The 12766-nt window shown below is 45.6% G+C and overlaps 2 protein-coding genes across 4 annotated transcripts in view; one reads left to right on the top strand and one right to left on the bottom strand.

Annotated features, from left to right (window-relative positions):
• The window catches only part of AVL9 (AVL9 cell migration associated), a 35776-nt gene extending 31661 nt beyond the window's left edge, over nt 1–4115 (bottom strand). For both annotated transcript variants that reach the window (XM_030480341.1, XM_030480350.1), the window contains exon 1: nt 3900–4115. In XM_030480341.1, the coding sequence (XP_030336201.1) occupies nt 3900–3965 (66 nt within the window). In that variant the 5' untranslated portion in view covers nt 3966–4115. The remainder of the gene's footprint in view (nt 1–3899) is intronic.
• Nucleotides 4116–8050: 3935 nt separating this feature from the next.
• Nucleotides 8051–12273, top strand: LSM5 (LSM5 homolog, U6 small nuclear RNA and mRNA degradation associated). Of its 2 annotated transcripts, none has more exons than XM_030480393.1 (5): nt 8051–8153; nt 9151–9246; nt 9480–9507; nt 10151–10223; nt 11986–12273. In XM_030480393.1, exons 1-5 carry the CDS (start codon nt 8108–8110, stop codon nt 12016–12018), a joined length of 276 nt encoding a protein of 91 aa, XP_030336253.1. In that variant the 5' UTR covers nt 8051–8107; the 3' UTR covers nt 12019–12273. The 2 variants fall into 2 exon arrangements, with proteins under 2 accessions (XP_030336253.1, XP_030336243.1); XM_030480383.1 differs by having other exon boundaries at nt 8072–8174.
• Nucleotides 12274–12766: the final 493 nt, after the last annotated feature.

The raw sequence follows: 12766 nt of genomic DNA, 5'->3' as shown, positions 1-12766 counted from the left end.
GACAAAACATATACTTCACTTACATGAAGCGCATCAAGCACATCGAACAATCCCAGCAACTACTAGGTTGACAAAGACCAAGAAGTGAAAAAAAGTAATTCTCCAGTAAAATAGTCTTAGGAGAACAAGAGCAAACAAACAGGAGCAAGCTGGAAGTGTTCCCCTTAACAAAAGCAAAGCCAGATGCCTCCAGAAAGGCTGCCTGTAGAATCCTCTGAAGAGAGCGACCTCAGAATTTCCCTCTTGGAAGCAAGTGTTACAGTCGAGGGCACAGGAGACCTGGAAACGTGGGCAGTTCTCAAGAATTGATAAAAAGAGCAGACTGAACTTGCTCATTCCTTAGACATCTCCTAACCCTAAACAAAGCCAAGCCTACATAATTCTACTTCACCCAGCAAAAAGACCCACAGCCCAACAGTGGGGCCTTGGAAGGAGACAAAGCAATTCCCTGACTCTCCTTCTCATCTGTAAACAAATGCATGTGGATTGTTTTTCAGGTCTATGCAAGAAAAGTACGTTCCTGCACATTTCCAAACTGCACATAAAAGTTTTTCTCTATAAACGATTCTTATACTGAAAGATAATCAAAGGAAGACCTGTACACTTCAGACACCAGCCTCAAGCCAGAACAACACAGAATGTGTAAGAATCCAATTACGTCCATTACCAACAGCAATCCCAGACAGAGAATCCATAATGTCGGAGCTCAGTTTCAAGCTACACACCTCTGTACAAATCAGCTTTACACCACATATATATTTCTATCACCCTCCTTCCATACTACGGCTTCAGAGGAAAAGTCAGCTAATGAAAAACACCAAGCATCAAGAAATCCATCCAAATATCTAACTCCACATGCATTCACTAGGAAGACTCTTTGAGAAAAGAAAGATGGAAACATAGAACCCGAAAGGAGCCTTCTCAGGCAAACCAGGTAAACTCCTATTACAACAGGCTGGTTAGCTGTATGATCTCTCCAACTTTAGCTCCCCAAATTCACCCTGAATTGCTGCCATTTGAAAGTTGCTTTGGAGCTTTGCTTTTCTGCACTCAGCGGTTTCTCGCTTGCCATCTGCAGCGTGTCCACAAACGGTTCATATCCACTTGTTCTTGTGCCAACATTGCCTTTAGATTAAATGGTTGTTTTTTCCTCCTTATTTTTTACTCTCCAACAGTCTCCTGGAATACAATTCCATTTAATGCAGTGGTTCAATGAATACTTCAAAGGCCATTATCACACATGACAATCAAAAAGAGAAGTCCTAGGCTGCCACTTCCAAGAGACGCTTTTCCACCTCCCCTACTAGTCTCCCTGTGCCCCTGTAGTTGTCTTCTGCTGATGTCCACTCAGCAAACAGATCCTGTCAACTAATCACCTCAAAACTAACCCAAAACAAGGTTTGCTTTTTGGTCATCTCAGTTCTCCATTTCAGGCCAACACACAACTGCCTCTATCTTCCAGCTTTGAAGAGGTAGGACAGGAAAAGGGAAGAATGTTCCCATATTCACAGAGGCAGCTTAACAGTCTTCAGATGAAGACAGTCGAATGCCTCAAAATCCATTTTGTTAGCCTACTTAGCCAAGCTCTTCTGTGTTCTCCTCGAAAACAGACTGCCCAAGGACTATCTCATCCGTTCCTGGAAGTGACAGAGAGAATCCAAATCCATTCTTCTGAAAGGTGGATCAGAATTTTTATGCATCAATAAAAATACTATTACATTATAGGACTACATTTACTGCCACTCTCACCCCCAAAACATGCCACTTCGGGACTTGTCCTTGATCATACATGGTCTGCCTTTGCTCTTCCACAGATGTCCTCATGTTAATTCCCAAGCCTATACTGTTATTATTCACTCCTATTGCATGCCTTTGTAACGCACCCCATCTGTACCATTCCAGCATTCCTTATCATCTGGCTCTTCCACAACATTCCAGTCTTGCTTTGTAACACTGATTCCTCACTTTCATACTATTCCTCACTCAGGTACGAGCTCCTGTGCTAATTCCCCATTATCTCCACCTTAGAAAAAAAGGTTTTTCTCAGTGCTGTGTGATCTGTTAGCAAGTTGCAGGCAGATTCAAGATTCTCTCTTTCTTCTAGAGAAAGTAAATCATTTGTTCTTGCAAAAGATGCAGGTCAGTCAGGCATGATCTATCTTCAGTGAATGCCCGCAGGACTCAGTCTACTTCGTTTCATGTTGTTAATTAATTCTTTCCTTCATCAATTCTCCAGACACTCACGTGCTACTGATGTCAAACTCATTAGGCTATAGCTGTGCAGCTCCCTGCCTCCAGTTCTTATAGGAAACTATAGTTCAGTAACAAATCTGCTAAGTCAGAAGTAGAATACATTCAAAATTAGATTTCTGGTTAGATTTCCCTTAGGAAGCCTGGCTGTTCGTGGTTCTACCAACTGACCTTCTATGCCTGCAGTTCTTCTCCCTGTGACACAGGTACCTTATCCCCTTCCCCAACTGCCTTCCCTTTCTCTCCAACTTCTCCGGTTCATTTCTTAAGAAACTTAAAGAAGGATTTGGTTCAGAGGTATTCCGACCCCATTTTTGACACCACCTGAAAACATACTTCTACAAACATTTTACTGGCAGCAAGATAAAATTCACTGCTACTAATGTATAGGTGGGGGGGGGGTTGTGTACGGTTTTTTCATTGCATCAACACTCCATAACACTGCAAGGAAAAAAATACATGCCCCAAAAGATGACTAGAAGCAACAAAAGCCACGTCTGCTTTTGTCTCCAACCTATGTCTTTTCCAAGAGGTCAACAGCGTGCCCTTCCTCCTACAGATACCCAACTAACACTCATCTCCTCACAGTCTTTGACAACAAAATGACTGATAAATACCGCAAACCTTACAGCCTAGATGATCTAATTACTTCACAGGAAGATCCTGCGAACATCCACATGTGAACAGGCCATAAACACCCTGAGGAGAAATGATGCACTCCAAAACCTTGCAGATCTTTCCGAAAAAGAGATGGAAGAACACCTACAATGAGTTCTTGCACTTCTGCTTCAGCCTCTGTTGGTAGGAGTGGTTTAACACATTACTATGCTATGCTTGTTTTGTTTCCTGAAGCGTTAACAAAGATTAATTTAACTCTTTGCTACCTTGCATGAAATGTGTTCGTGTCAGACCTATTCTTGTATAACAACAACCACGGTGTTTGTTATTGTTTTGGCAATTTTTTGTAGACACTAAGGATGCTCCATGGACAAAGGCTCACTGCAGGTGCAACATCACTCTTGTCTCAGCAAAGCAACTGTGTCTGGGCAACAGCCTCTCTTGTTCCAAGGGTTAAAATAAGTCGAGTATAAAATATCTATGGAATACACAATATAAGCTTATTCTACCTTACAGGCCACAGGAAGCAGCCAAACACTTAGGAGAGAACGGAGCAGACACTCAAAACTTAAATCACGGGTGCACTTGTCCCTTGGGGCCACCAGGCTGTGTGTGCACAAGCTGCCCGGCAGGAAGGGGAGGCAGGTCACAAATCTGTTTCCCTCTTAACTCTCACCCTGGACACCGCGAACTCGCCCGACGGGAGCAGCACCGGGCGCAGTCACGTACGCAGCCCAGCAAACATTAACCACCGCCCGGGGCGGGCTGAGTCACGGCCCCACGGCTGAAGGAACCCCCGGCCCAGCCCGGCCCCGGGGAGGCCGCGGCCCTACCGCGCTCGGCGGCGCCTCGCCGGCTCCAGCCCGCCCTGAGGTAAAGCGAAGCCGCCTCCTTCTCCCCCGGCCCCGTCGGACGCGCCCCTCCCGCAGCGGCTCCGGCTTTCCCCGCGGGCCGCAGCCGGGCCGCCCCGCCGCGGGCTGAGGGCAGAGCGAGGCAGGGAGGAAGCGCGATGGGTAGCGGCGCCTCCTCACCTGGCAGCCCTTCTTGTGGTGGAAGCCCACCACCACGATGTGCAGCACCGGGCCCCGGTTCTCCATGGAGCCCCGGCGATGGCCGCTCCGGAGGATGCCGCCCTGCACGGGCTCTCGCTCCGCCTCCTGCCGCCCAGGGTCCGACAGGGACGCGGCCCCGGCCGCCAGCGCTTCCGCAGCGCCCGGCCGCCACCGGCAGCACGTCCCTCCCTCCCTCCGCCGCGTTGCCAAGGCGGGGTTTCGCTTCGGCTCGTCCCCTCAGGAGGTGCCCTCGGCCGGGCGGGGAGCGGCACTGCTCCGCTCCTCCTGCGCTGGGAGCCCTTGAGGAAAGCTCGCCCCATCGAAAGCACTGTCAGGGAATGCGGCTGAGTGTTATCCTGCGGCCGGGAAAGCTGGGCACTGGAGTCGTCGCCAGTCCTGGTCCCACCACGGTGCCGCCTCTCTGTGGTGGTCTGCTGCTTCTGTGAGCAGATCTCCCCTCAAAGCCCGCTCGAAGCGCAGAGGACAGCACATCCTCGGGCTGCATCCTTCCAGCCGTGCAGGTTAATGGCAGCACAGAAGGGAGCCCTGGAGGGTTTCCATCCAGGTTTGTCAGAGTGATTGCTGAAAATGAGAAAAATCACAGAATCATAGAATAGTTTGGGTTGGAAAGGACCTGAAGATCATCTAGTACCAATCCCCTGCCATGGGCAGGGACACCTCACACTAAACCATGTCGCCCAAGGCTGTGTCCAACCTGGCCTTGAACACTGTCAGGGATGGAGCATCCACAACTTCCTCGGGCAACCCATTCCAGTGCTTCACCACCCTCACTGCAAAGAACTTCTTCCTTATATCTAATCTAAACTTCTCCTGTTTAAGTTTGAAGCCATTACCCCTTGTCCTACCACTACAGTCCCTAAGGAAGAGTCCCTCTCCAGCATCCTTATAGGCCCCCTTCAGACACTGGAAGCTGCTATGAGGTCTCCATGCAGCTTCTCTTCTCCAGGCTGAACAGCCCCAACTTTCTCAGCCTGTCTTCATACGAGTGGTGCTCCAGCCCCTGATCATCCTCATGGCCTCCTCTGGACTTGCTCCAACAGCTCGATGTCCTTCTTATACTGAGGACACCAGAACTGCACACAGTACTCCAAGTGAGGTCTCACAAGAGCAGAGTAGAGGGGCAGGATCACCTCCTTCGACCTGCTGGTCACGCTTCTTTTGATGCAGCCCAGGATGTTGTTGGCTTTCTGAGCTGCTAGCAACACTGCTGGCTCATGTTAAGTAAAAGCTTCTAATGTTAGCACTGCTCTGCTGCTAAATGTGTATTATGATCCCTGCCCATGGCAGGGGGTTGGAACGATATGATTTTTAAGGTCCCTTCCAACTCATTCTATGACTCCCTACCCTAGAAAGACAGTTCAAAAGCCTGCCCAAGAGCACAGGAAAAATTTAGTGTGATTTAAAATCATAGTGCACTCAGGCCATCCTCCCTCTTTAACCTTTGTTATGATTCAATTCTGCTTATATAAATCAACAGCATTTCGTAGAGACTGGACTCTTAATTATTAAGATTCTGGGGTGGAAATTGGAGGAAGAGATTATTTCTGAAAGAACTGTAAAAGAATAGTGCTTAAAGAAAATCTCAACACGGGCACAGTACCCAGAGGCTCAGATTGTAACCACAAAGCCTCTAACTACATATGGTTCCTCAGCTCCAACAGAAGTGCCATTATAGAAAAAAATACACTGCAAGGAACACAGGATAAGCTACAAAGAACAATCCAGCTCTGGCAAGTGAATGATTTCTTGTTTTAGTCTGTAACTTACTGTTTAGTATCACTTAAAAAAGGAAAAGGGTATGAAGTATTGGCCATTATCTCCTGCAGTAATGAGATATCCCCCCCAAAGATGCATGGGAGTGTTTATAGCTCATACTCAGTTCATTGAGGAAAGCGCAGTGTGGCATCACTCTTCCTGCTATGGATTTTGCATTACCGAGACATCTCTATATGATCCTGCTGGATAATTATGGCTTATTGCTTCCCTAAACAGATTATTAGGTAATTTATTTTCGGCTTGAAATTTTCTTTCCTGCTAAGGCAGTAAAAACGTTGGATTGACAACATCGACCTATTGTAGGAAAACAAACTGGTTGATATGATCTGTGTTTTGTTTGGTTTTTTCACAGCTCACACTGCATGTATTTATGAGAAAGAAAGGAAAGTGAGAGCCGCTATGAAACAGAAGCTCTTGGAGAAGTCTCAGTCAGGAATTTCCTAAAGGACTTTTCTTTCTTGGTGCATAGCTAACAAACAGCAATGAAAACTCAGCCCTACAGTTCTTCTGTTACTCAGAGGTAATATTTTACTTAAGAACCACCACCTACTGTACCTTACCCTAGTGATTGTAATTCATAGAAGCATGGAATGGTTTGGGTCAGAAGGGACCTTAAGGCTCATCCAGCTCCACTACCCCCTGTGCCACCGTCAGGGACACCTTCCATTAGACCAGGTTGCTCAAAGCCCCATCCATCCATCAAGTCATTAGTCATTCTGCACTTCATAACAGTAACAAGGAGTTCTTGTGTCCACTTGTTCTGGTGCCAACACTGCCTTTTAGATTAAGTGGTTAGTTTTTCCTTCTTATTTTTCACTTCCTGACAGTCTCCGTGTCACACTGCATGTAATGCAGTGGTTAAAGGAAACTCTGTGAGCAGACATGGCAAGCAAAAAGAGAAGACTGACACTTTCAAGAGACTGTTTTCCACCCCCTCACTGGTCTTCTCCCTGTGCCCATGTAGTTGTCTTCTGCAGATGTCTGTCTGCAAACAGAACCCATGAACTTACCAGCTCAAAACCAACCCACCAAAACAAGGCTTACTTCTTGGAAAACTCATTTTGTAAGCCTTCCTAGCCAAGATTTTCCAAGCCCTTCTCTTCCTCTGACCCAGACTGCCCAAGGACTATCTCATCCATTCCTGGAATTGACAGAATGGACCTGAATCCACTTTGCTGAAAGGCGGATCAGAATTTTTGTACATCAACAAATATGTTGCAGCTGGGCTGTAGAAAAATACATATATCATATTAATTGTTGTTTGTGTGCTTGACAAGTAGAGCATCTGTGTTTAGGTAACACAGGCCTATGATAGGCTTGGAGGCATCCGATCGGACACACTTGAAATTCCTGCTCTGTTATGGAGAAGATCAAAGCACAGTGGTAAATGAGGCCTGCATGAATCTCTGATTATTAAGAGGGAAAACAGCAGTGTTGGTGATCCTCTAGCACGGATCAAGCTCCACGATGCCTGTGTCCCTGCTTTACGTGCCTCTGCCCAGGTGCTGCTCAGGGGATCCTCCGTTTGGCGAGATAACGAAAATAAACTTACTCTTTGCATTTCATTCTGCCTGTGCCAACTTACATCATCATTACAACTACCCCAACTAGCACCTTGTACACCCTCTACTCCAGGGAGAGACACAGCCCTGCACCCTCGCTATGAGGCAAGTGTGGCCTCACATTGCCCTGGCCACTGTGAAGTGATCCTGTGTGGAGCCCCACGGCATCTGCTGATGCCAGAGGTTGGATTTGACTTTGTGACCATTCGGAGTTGCCTGGGAACTAACCACACTCAAGAACCGAGCGAGCTGCCCTGCAGCCAGCAGCTCTACATCCTCTGAAAGGTTCATGCCCTCCAAGGCAGAGGATGGAATTTATTTGGGCTTGATTCTTCCAGAGGCAGCCTGTCACAAAGTGTGTGATGACTCTTAGGTGTTGAAATACCAGTTTTATCTAATCATAGACTGGTTTGGGTTGGAAGGAACATTAAAGCTCATCTAGTTTCAATCCCCTGCCACAGGCAGGGACACCTTCCACTAGAGCAGGTTGTTCACTGCTGCAGTATTAAGCAAGCAAAGTATGTTTGAACAGCCAGTGTATTTTTGCTCCAGGCCATGTGTATACCCAAAAGGGCTTCCAAAAATCCTTCTTGCTGCAGCCTACTTGTGAACTAATGAGCAAATCTGGGTGGGGAAATAAAAACAGCTATGACATAGAGCGCTTAAGTCCTTCCACCTTCACTCCCCACGACAAGAAGAGGGGTTTGGGTCGGACATAACTGCTGTCCCGCCACTGAGAGGAGAACGGCGGAGCGACTGCTCTGCCGTCTGCTCATCGGGGCTGCCGCGCCGCCCTTCCCGTCTGCAGCGCTCAGGCCGGGGTCCAACATGGCGGCCAACGCGGCCACCAACCCGTCTCAGCTGCTGCCGCTCGGTAACCGGCGGCGCTCCCGGGGTGCGGCGGGGCGGGGGACGGCGGCACCGGCGGGGACCGGCGGGGACCGGCGGGAAGGGAAGGGGAAGGGAAGGGAGAGGAGAGCCCGTTTGTGGGCGGTGCGAGCGGCGCCGGCGCTTGGCGGGAAGCTTGAATGGGGTAGGCGAGGTTGGGAGGCGCCTGAGGTAAATGAGGAGCCCGGCGGGGGTCTGGGGGTGCGGAGCGGAGAGCGGCTGGGGCCGAGCGCTGGTGCTCGGCCGGTGAGCGGTAATGCCCTGCGCACCCCGGCAGTGCTCAGGGGCAGGTTGGACACAGGGGCTGGGAGCAACATCCTTTGCCATGCGTTTGTATTTTCCGTGTGTACATATTGCAGCTCACTGCTTATAGCTGAATGTCCTTCGGGAGAAGTTGCAGTGTCTTTAACCAGTTTCTTTTACTGATAAAGTTGGGTTTAGGTTTTGTTCGGTGATTTAAATTAAATACCTAAAGGGAGGTCTACGAGAAACCTGGAGAGGGATTTTACAAGGGCCTGTAGGGACAGGCCAAGGGGAATGGCTTTGACCTGCCAGAGGGGAGATTGAGATGAGCTCTGAGGCAGAAGCTCTTCCCTGTGAGGGTGCTGAGGCGCTGGCACAGACTTTTCCCAGAGAAGCTGTGGCTGCCCCATCCCTGGCAGTGTTCAAGGCCAGGTTGGACACAGGGGCTTGGAGCAACCTGCTCTGGTGGAAGGTGTCCCTGCCCGTGGCAGGGGGTTGGAACTGGATGAGCTTTAACGTCCCTTCCAACACATTCTATGACATTAAAGTGTTCTCACTGAAGGGAACGTCTTCCTGCAGAATTCCAGCCTCAGAAACTTGGTTGTGTAGTAGCGGTACATGTGCAACTTTTAAAATATATTTCCACCCCGTGCAATGTCAGGGTTTTCGTTCAAAAAATGTATTGTTCTGTAAAACAGTCTCTTGTACCTTTCAACTTTCTTGTTTGTTTTTATTTACAGAGCTTGTGGACAAATGCATAGGTTCCCGCATTCATATTGTGATGAAGAGTGATAAAGAAATTGTTGGAACACTTCTAGGATTTGATGACTTTGTCAGTATCCTTTGATGGAGATGTTTATGCTGAACACTTTTATGTTTCAGCTCATTTCATGTATTGCTTTTGAGAGGTTTGAGTTCACTGGATAGAAACTTTTTCTATGGATCAGTTGTATTATTCTGGAGTTTTTATTTTACAGACAGAATCACAGTTCAGTAAAAGTGAAAATAACTTTGAAGTATTTTGATTTTAAAACTCTGGGCCTTATTTTCCTTGAAACTGGATATTCAGATATGGTGTTAGAAGATGTTACGGAATTGTAAGTATTATTTCTGCCTTTTCTTGCTATTTAGTGTCTGGTTTCTTGAGGGAAAAAATATTGTATAAAATCTATATGCAAAATGTTCTTATATTTTTTGAGTACTTGCCAGCTGAATAGTTTATACCTTCAACTTAAACTATAGGTGGTGATCTATATGACAGCCATGTCATAGAGTAGCTGTTGCATGATTTATACTTGTAATCAGGTTCCTATTTTGGAGCCTTGATTTTGAGTGGGTTGTGTGTTGAACTTTCCGGTAGTTTGTTTGCTTTTACATTTCCTTAAGGTCTAAGCAAAGATTTAAAAAGCTGGCAGACTTCAAGATGAGTATTTATTACTTTGTTGGGCCATGTTTATATTGGAAACCTATTTTGACTATTGGTGGTATTCAAGAAATTGCCGAGATTTACAGGGTGAATCCGTGTCTTTCTGTACTGAGCAGAAAAGTACAATGGAACTTTTTAGGTGCCAGGTAGCTTTCTTTACCCAGGTGGTCAGTTACACTGTGGTGTGGCTGATGTCTTTGTTAATTCCAACAATTGTCATTTTAATGCAGAGATGTGTGTCAGTTCTGTAATCAAAACTTGAAGCATTGTCCCTGGTTACGTGTTCTTATGTTCTTTTTCTAATGTTGCTTCAGTGAGATTACACCTGAGGGCAGAAGAATCACAAAACTAGACCAGATTTTGTTAAATGGAAATAACATAACAATGGTAAGTCATCGTGGTTAAGAGGCTGCATGCATTTATTTTCTGTACCTGTGAATCTGTCAGTAATTAAGTTACTTTAAGCTGAGCTTTCCAGAAAGTTCCATTGCATGAGGTACTTTCAAATACCTTCCAGGGCATATTTGTGCATGAGTGATGCTGGAAAAGTGATATTATTGCCTTACTTGGTTCCTGTTACAGTTTAAAAAGAATAATAATGAGAAGAGCATGACCCTAATTTTACTTAGGTGGATGTTTTTCTGGTCTTGAGGTGTGCAAAGAATCACTGGTTTTGTTACCCGCTCTGGAGGCTGGTTCATACAGTGGCTTTAAACTCCTCCGAGTGTTTGCCTGCCTAAGTATGTAGGTGGAATATATCTCTTTTATCCATTATTATATACATAAATGTGTTTGCAGCAGTTTGGATGCTTACAGGCTTGTGGAGTCACTTGGTGATGATTATCCACCTGATGCTCAGAGAGCTGTATGCACCTTTACATGCTCTGAAAAAACACATGGAGGTCTTGGATGATGCCAAATGGAAAGCACTATGGGTTTTGTTTATCATGTGCTGATGTGTGTAGATCAGTACTGAAACAGTGATTAGATATTATGATTATGCATTCTTAAGCTGAATTCTGCAACTTCCTAAATACTACAGAAGCAGACCCACAGTAGTTTTTTGCTTGTCTGCATCAATGGCTACAAAGTCTGGACTTTGTACATAAGGGCATTCCTAATTTTGTAGGAAGAGAAGAGGAAGGCTGATGTAGACTCAAGTTGGCTCTGTGTGAATGATTAATAATCTCCATTTTGCTGTCTTGCCTACCTTGCATCTCCTCACTGTGTGTCTCAGCAGGTGGACTTCATTTCTAAGCCTTTTTCTGCTTTGGTTATTGTTCTGCATCCTGAAGGGATAGTGCACATTTGGACTTCTTGTATGGGATAAAACTACTACCATCCACTTCAGCTGGTGGGATACTGCCCTTGAAACAGAAGCTGGAGATTCTTAGAGTGCACATTTTCAGCGAGACATGGATAGGTTTCTGTATTAGATCTCGTGTCTCTTTTGGGGCACGGTTCTTCCCACATCAGGAAGACTATGCTTTTAGACTTTTTCTTTGATCCCAAAAGCAGCCAAGCTCTTTGTCTTTAGTGGTCAGCTAACTATTAAGAATGTATCAGTGATTCTTAAAGAATCTTAAAGTGATTCTTAAGGAATGTATGAGTTATTCTAAAAGTTCTTTGCTTTCTTCACAGGAAAACGCTATGCTGACTTACTCTCTGCTGTCTGTAGAAGGGTTCAGGCTCTGTTAGGTTTTGGGCTGTGCTTAGCAATAGAAGTCAGAAAGAGGAAAGCAACTTCCCAGTATAGCGACAGTCTGGGGAAGAATCAGCAATTGGAGAAATCCTTCATGAAAGGAAACATGTTCTTTGCCTTTTGAAAACAAGCTGTAGTGTTTCTAGATAAAATAATCTCCTTGAAGTGAATAACAAAGACAAAACCCAAAACATGTCTTATCTAGTAACTCCTTTATGTCTTGTTAAACATTCTTTGCATTTTGGAGATTCTTTTTGGCATGTGCTTCTCTGGCAGTAACTGACCTCCTCTGTTGGCAGAGGAAGATAGTATCAAATCTAACCACACTTTTGTGGTCTACCATGAAGTCTCCATGTGCTAAAATCTTCTAAAGCAAGAACTGTCACATACGAGTTTGTAAAACTCAAATCTATGCCACTAACACACAATTGTCTTATTCTTTTATAGCTGGTTCCTGGAGGAGAAGGACCTGAAGTATAAATTGATACAGTTGTCATCTATGAAGACATATTATATGTATATATAGACTATAAATAGAGCTTTTGGGATATGGGTGGGTTTGTTGGTTGTTTATTTTGTTTATGCACTCTTGCAGTTGATATTTGATGAAAGACAAGGATTTCCTCTTCAGGAAAGGTGCATTACTAATGATAATGCTGACTTTGTAAGTTGAAATCATGACTTTCTTGTAAGGACGCACTAATCTGTCCTGAATAAAAGGCTTTCTTTTTGTTAGTTACTGTGTTTGTTCTGTAAGTACACAAGTTAGGTTTTATAACTGGTCGATGGAGTGGAAAGTCAGTCTTTAGTTTTTCTACATCTGTTGCATTTGTTTATGACCCAAGTCTATACAAAACATGAATCATGAACCAACAGATTGCTGTTCTTTGGAGTTCAGGCAAAATTAAGCTGGATCATTTGATTAAACACTGCTTGAGGCTGTGTCACCAGAAACTTGGATAATTCTGAAAAGCTTTTCAAAGGGGATGCATGTGTTTGATACTCAGTAGCCTTTGGCTCTACTGGCCTTGAGGTTCAGCTCTCTTGGGCATCTTTTGCTTGGTAGATACACTTTCTTGTAGTAAAGACACTGTAATAGTGTTTGGCCAGCGAGGAGAGGCAGACCAGGCTTGGTTCATGTTTGGGGGGTGTGAGGAAAAAGGCTGGTGTTGCTACTTCTCATCCACGTCAGTGGTGACTGCTTTCACCACTAAGTGGTGCTGTGTAT

The sequence above is a fragment of the Strigops habroptila genome, chromosome 1, assembly GCF_004027225.2.
Source record: "Strigops habroptila isolate Jane chromosome 1, bStrHab1.2.pri, whole genome shotgun sequence".
Taxonomy (NCBI): domain Eukaryota; kingdom Metazoa; phylum Chordata; class Aves; order Psittaciformes; family Psittacidae; genus Strigops; species Strigops habroptila.
This window is presented reverse-complemented; position numbering and strand designations above follow the sequence as displayed.

Bases quoted from the DNA above. Each gene is read 5' to 3' on its own strand.
- LSM5 (XM_030480383.1), top strand. From the start codon at position 8,108: ATGGCGGCCAACGCGGCCACCAACCCGTCTCAGCTGCTGCCGCTCGGT. The intron at 8,175-9,150 runs GTGCGGCGGGGC...TTTTATTTACAG, and splicing joins TAACCGGCGGCGCTCCCGGG to AGCTTGTGGACAAATGCATA. The intron at 9,508-10,150 runs GTAAGTATTATT...ATGTTGCTTCAG, and splicing joins TTAGAAGATGTTACGGAATT to TGAGATTACACCTGAGGGCA.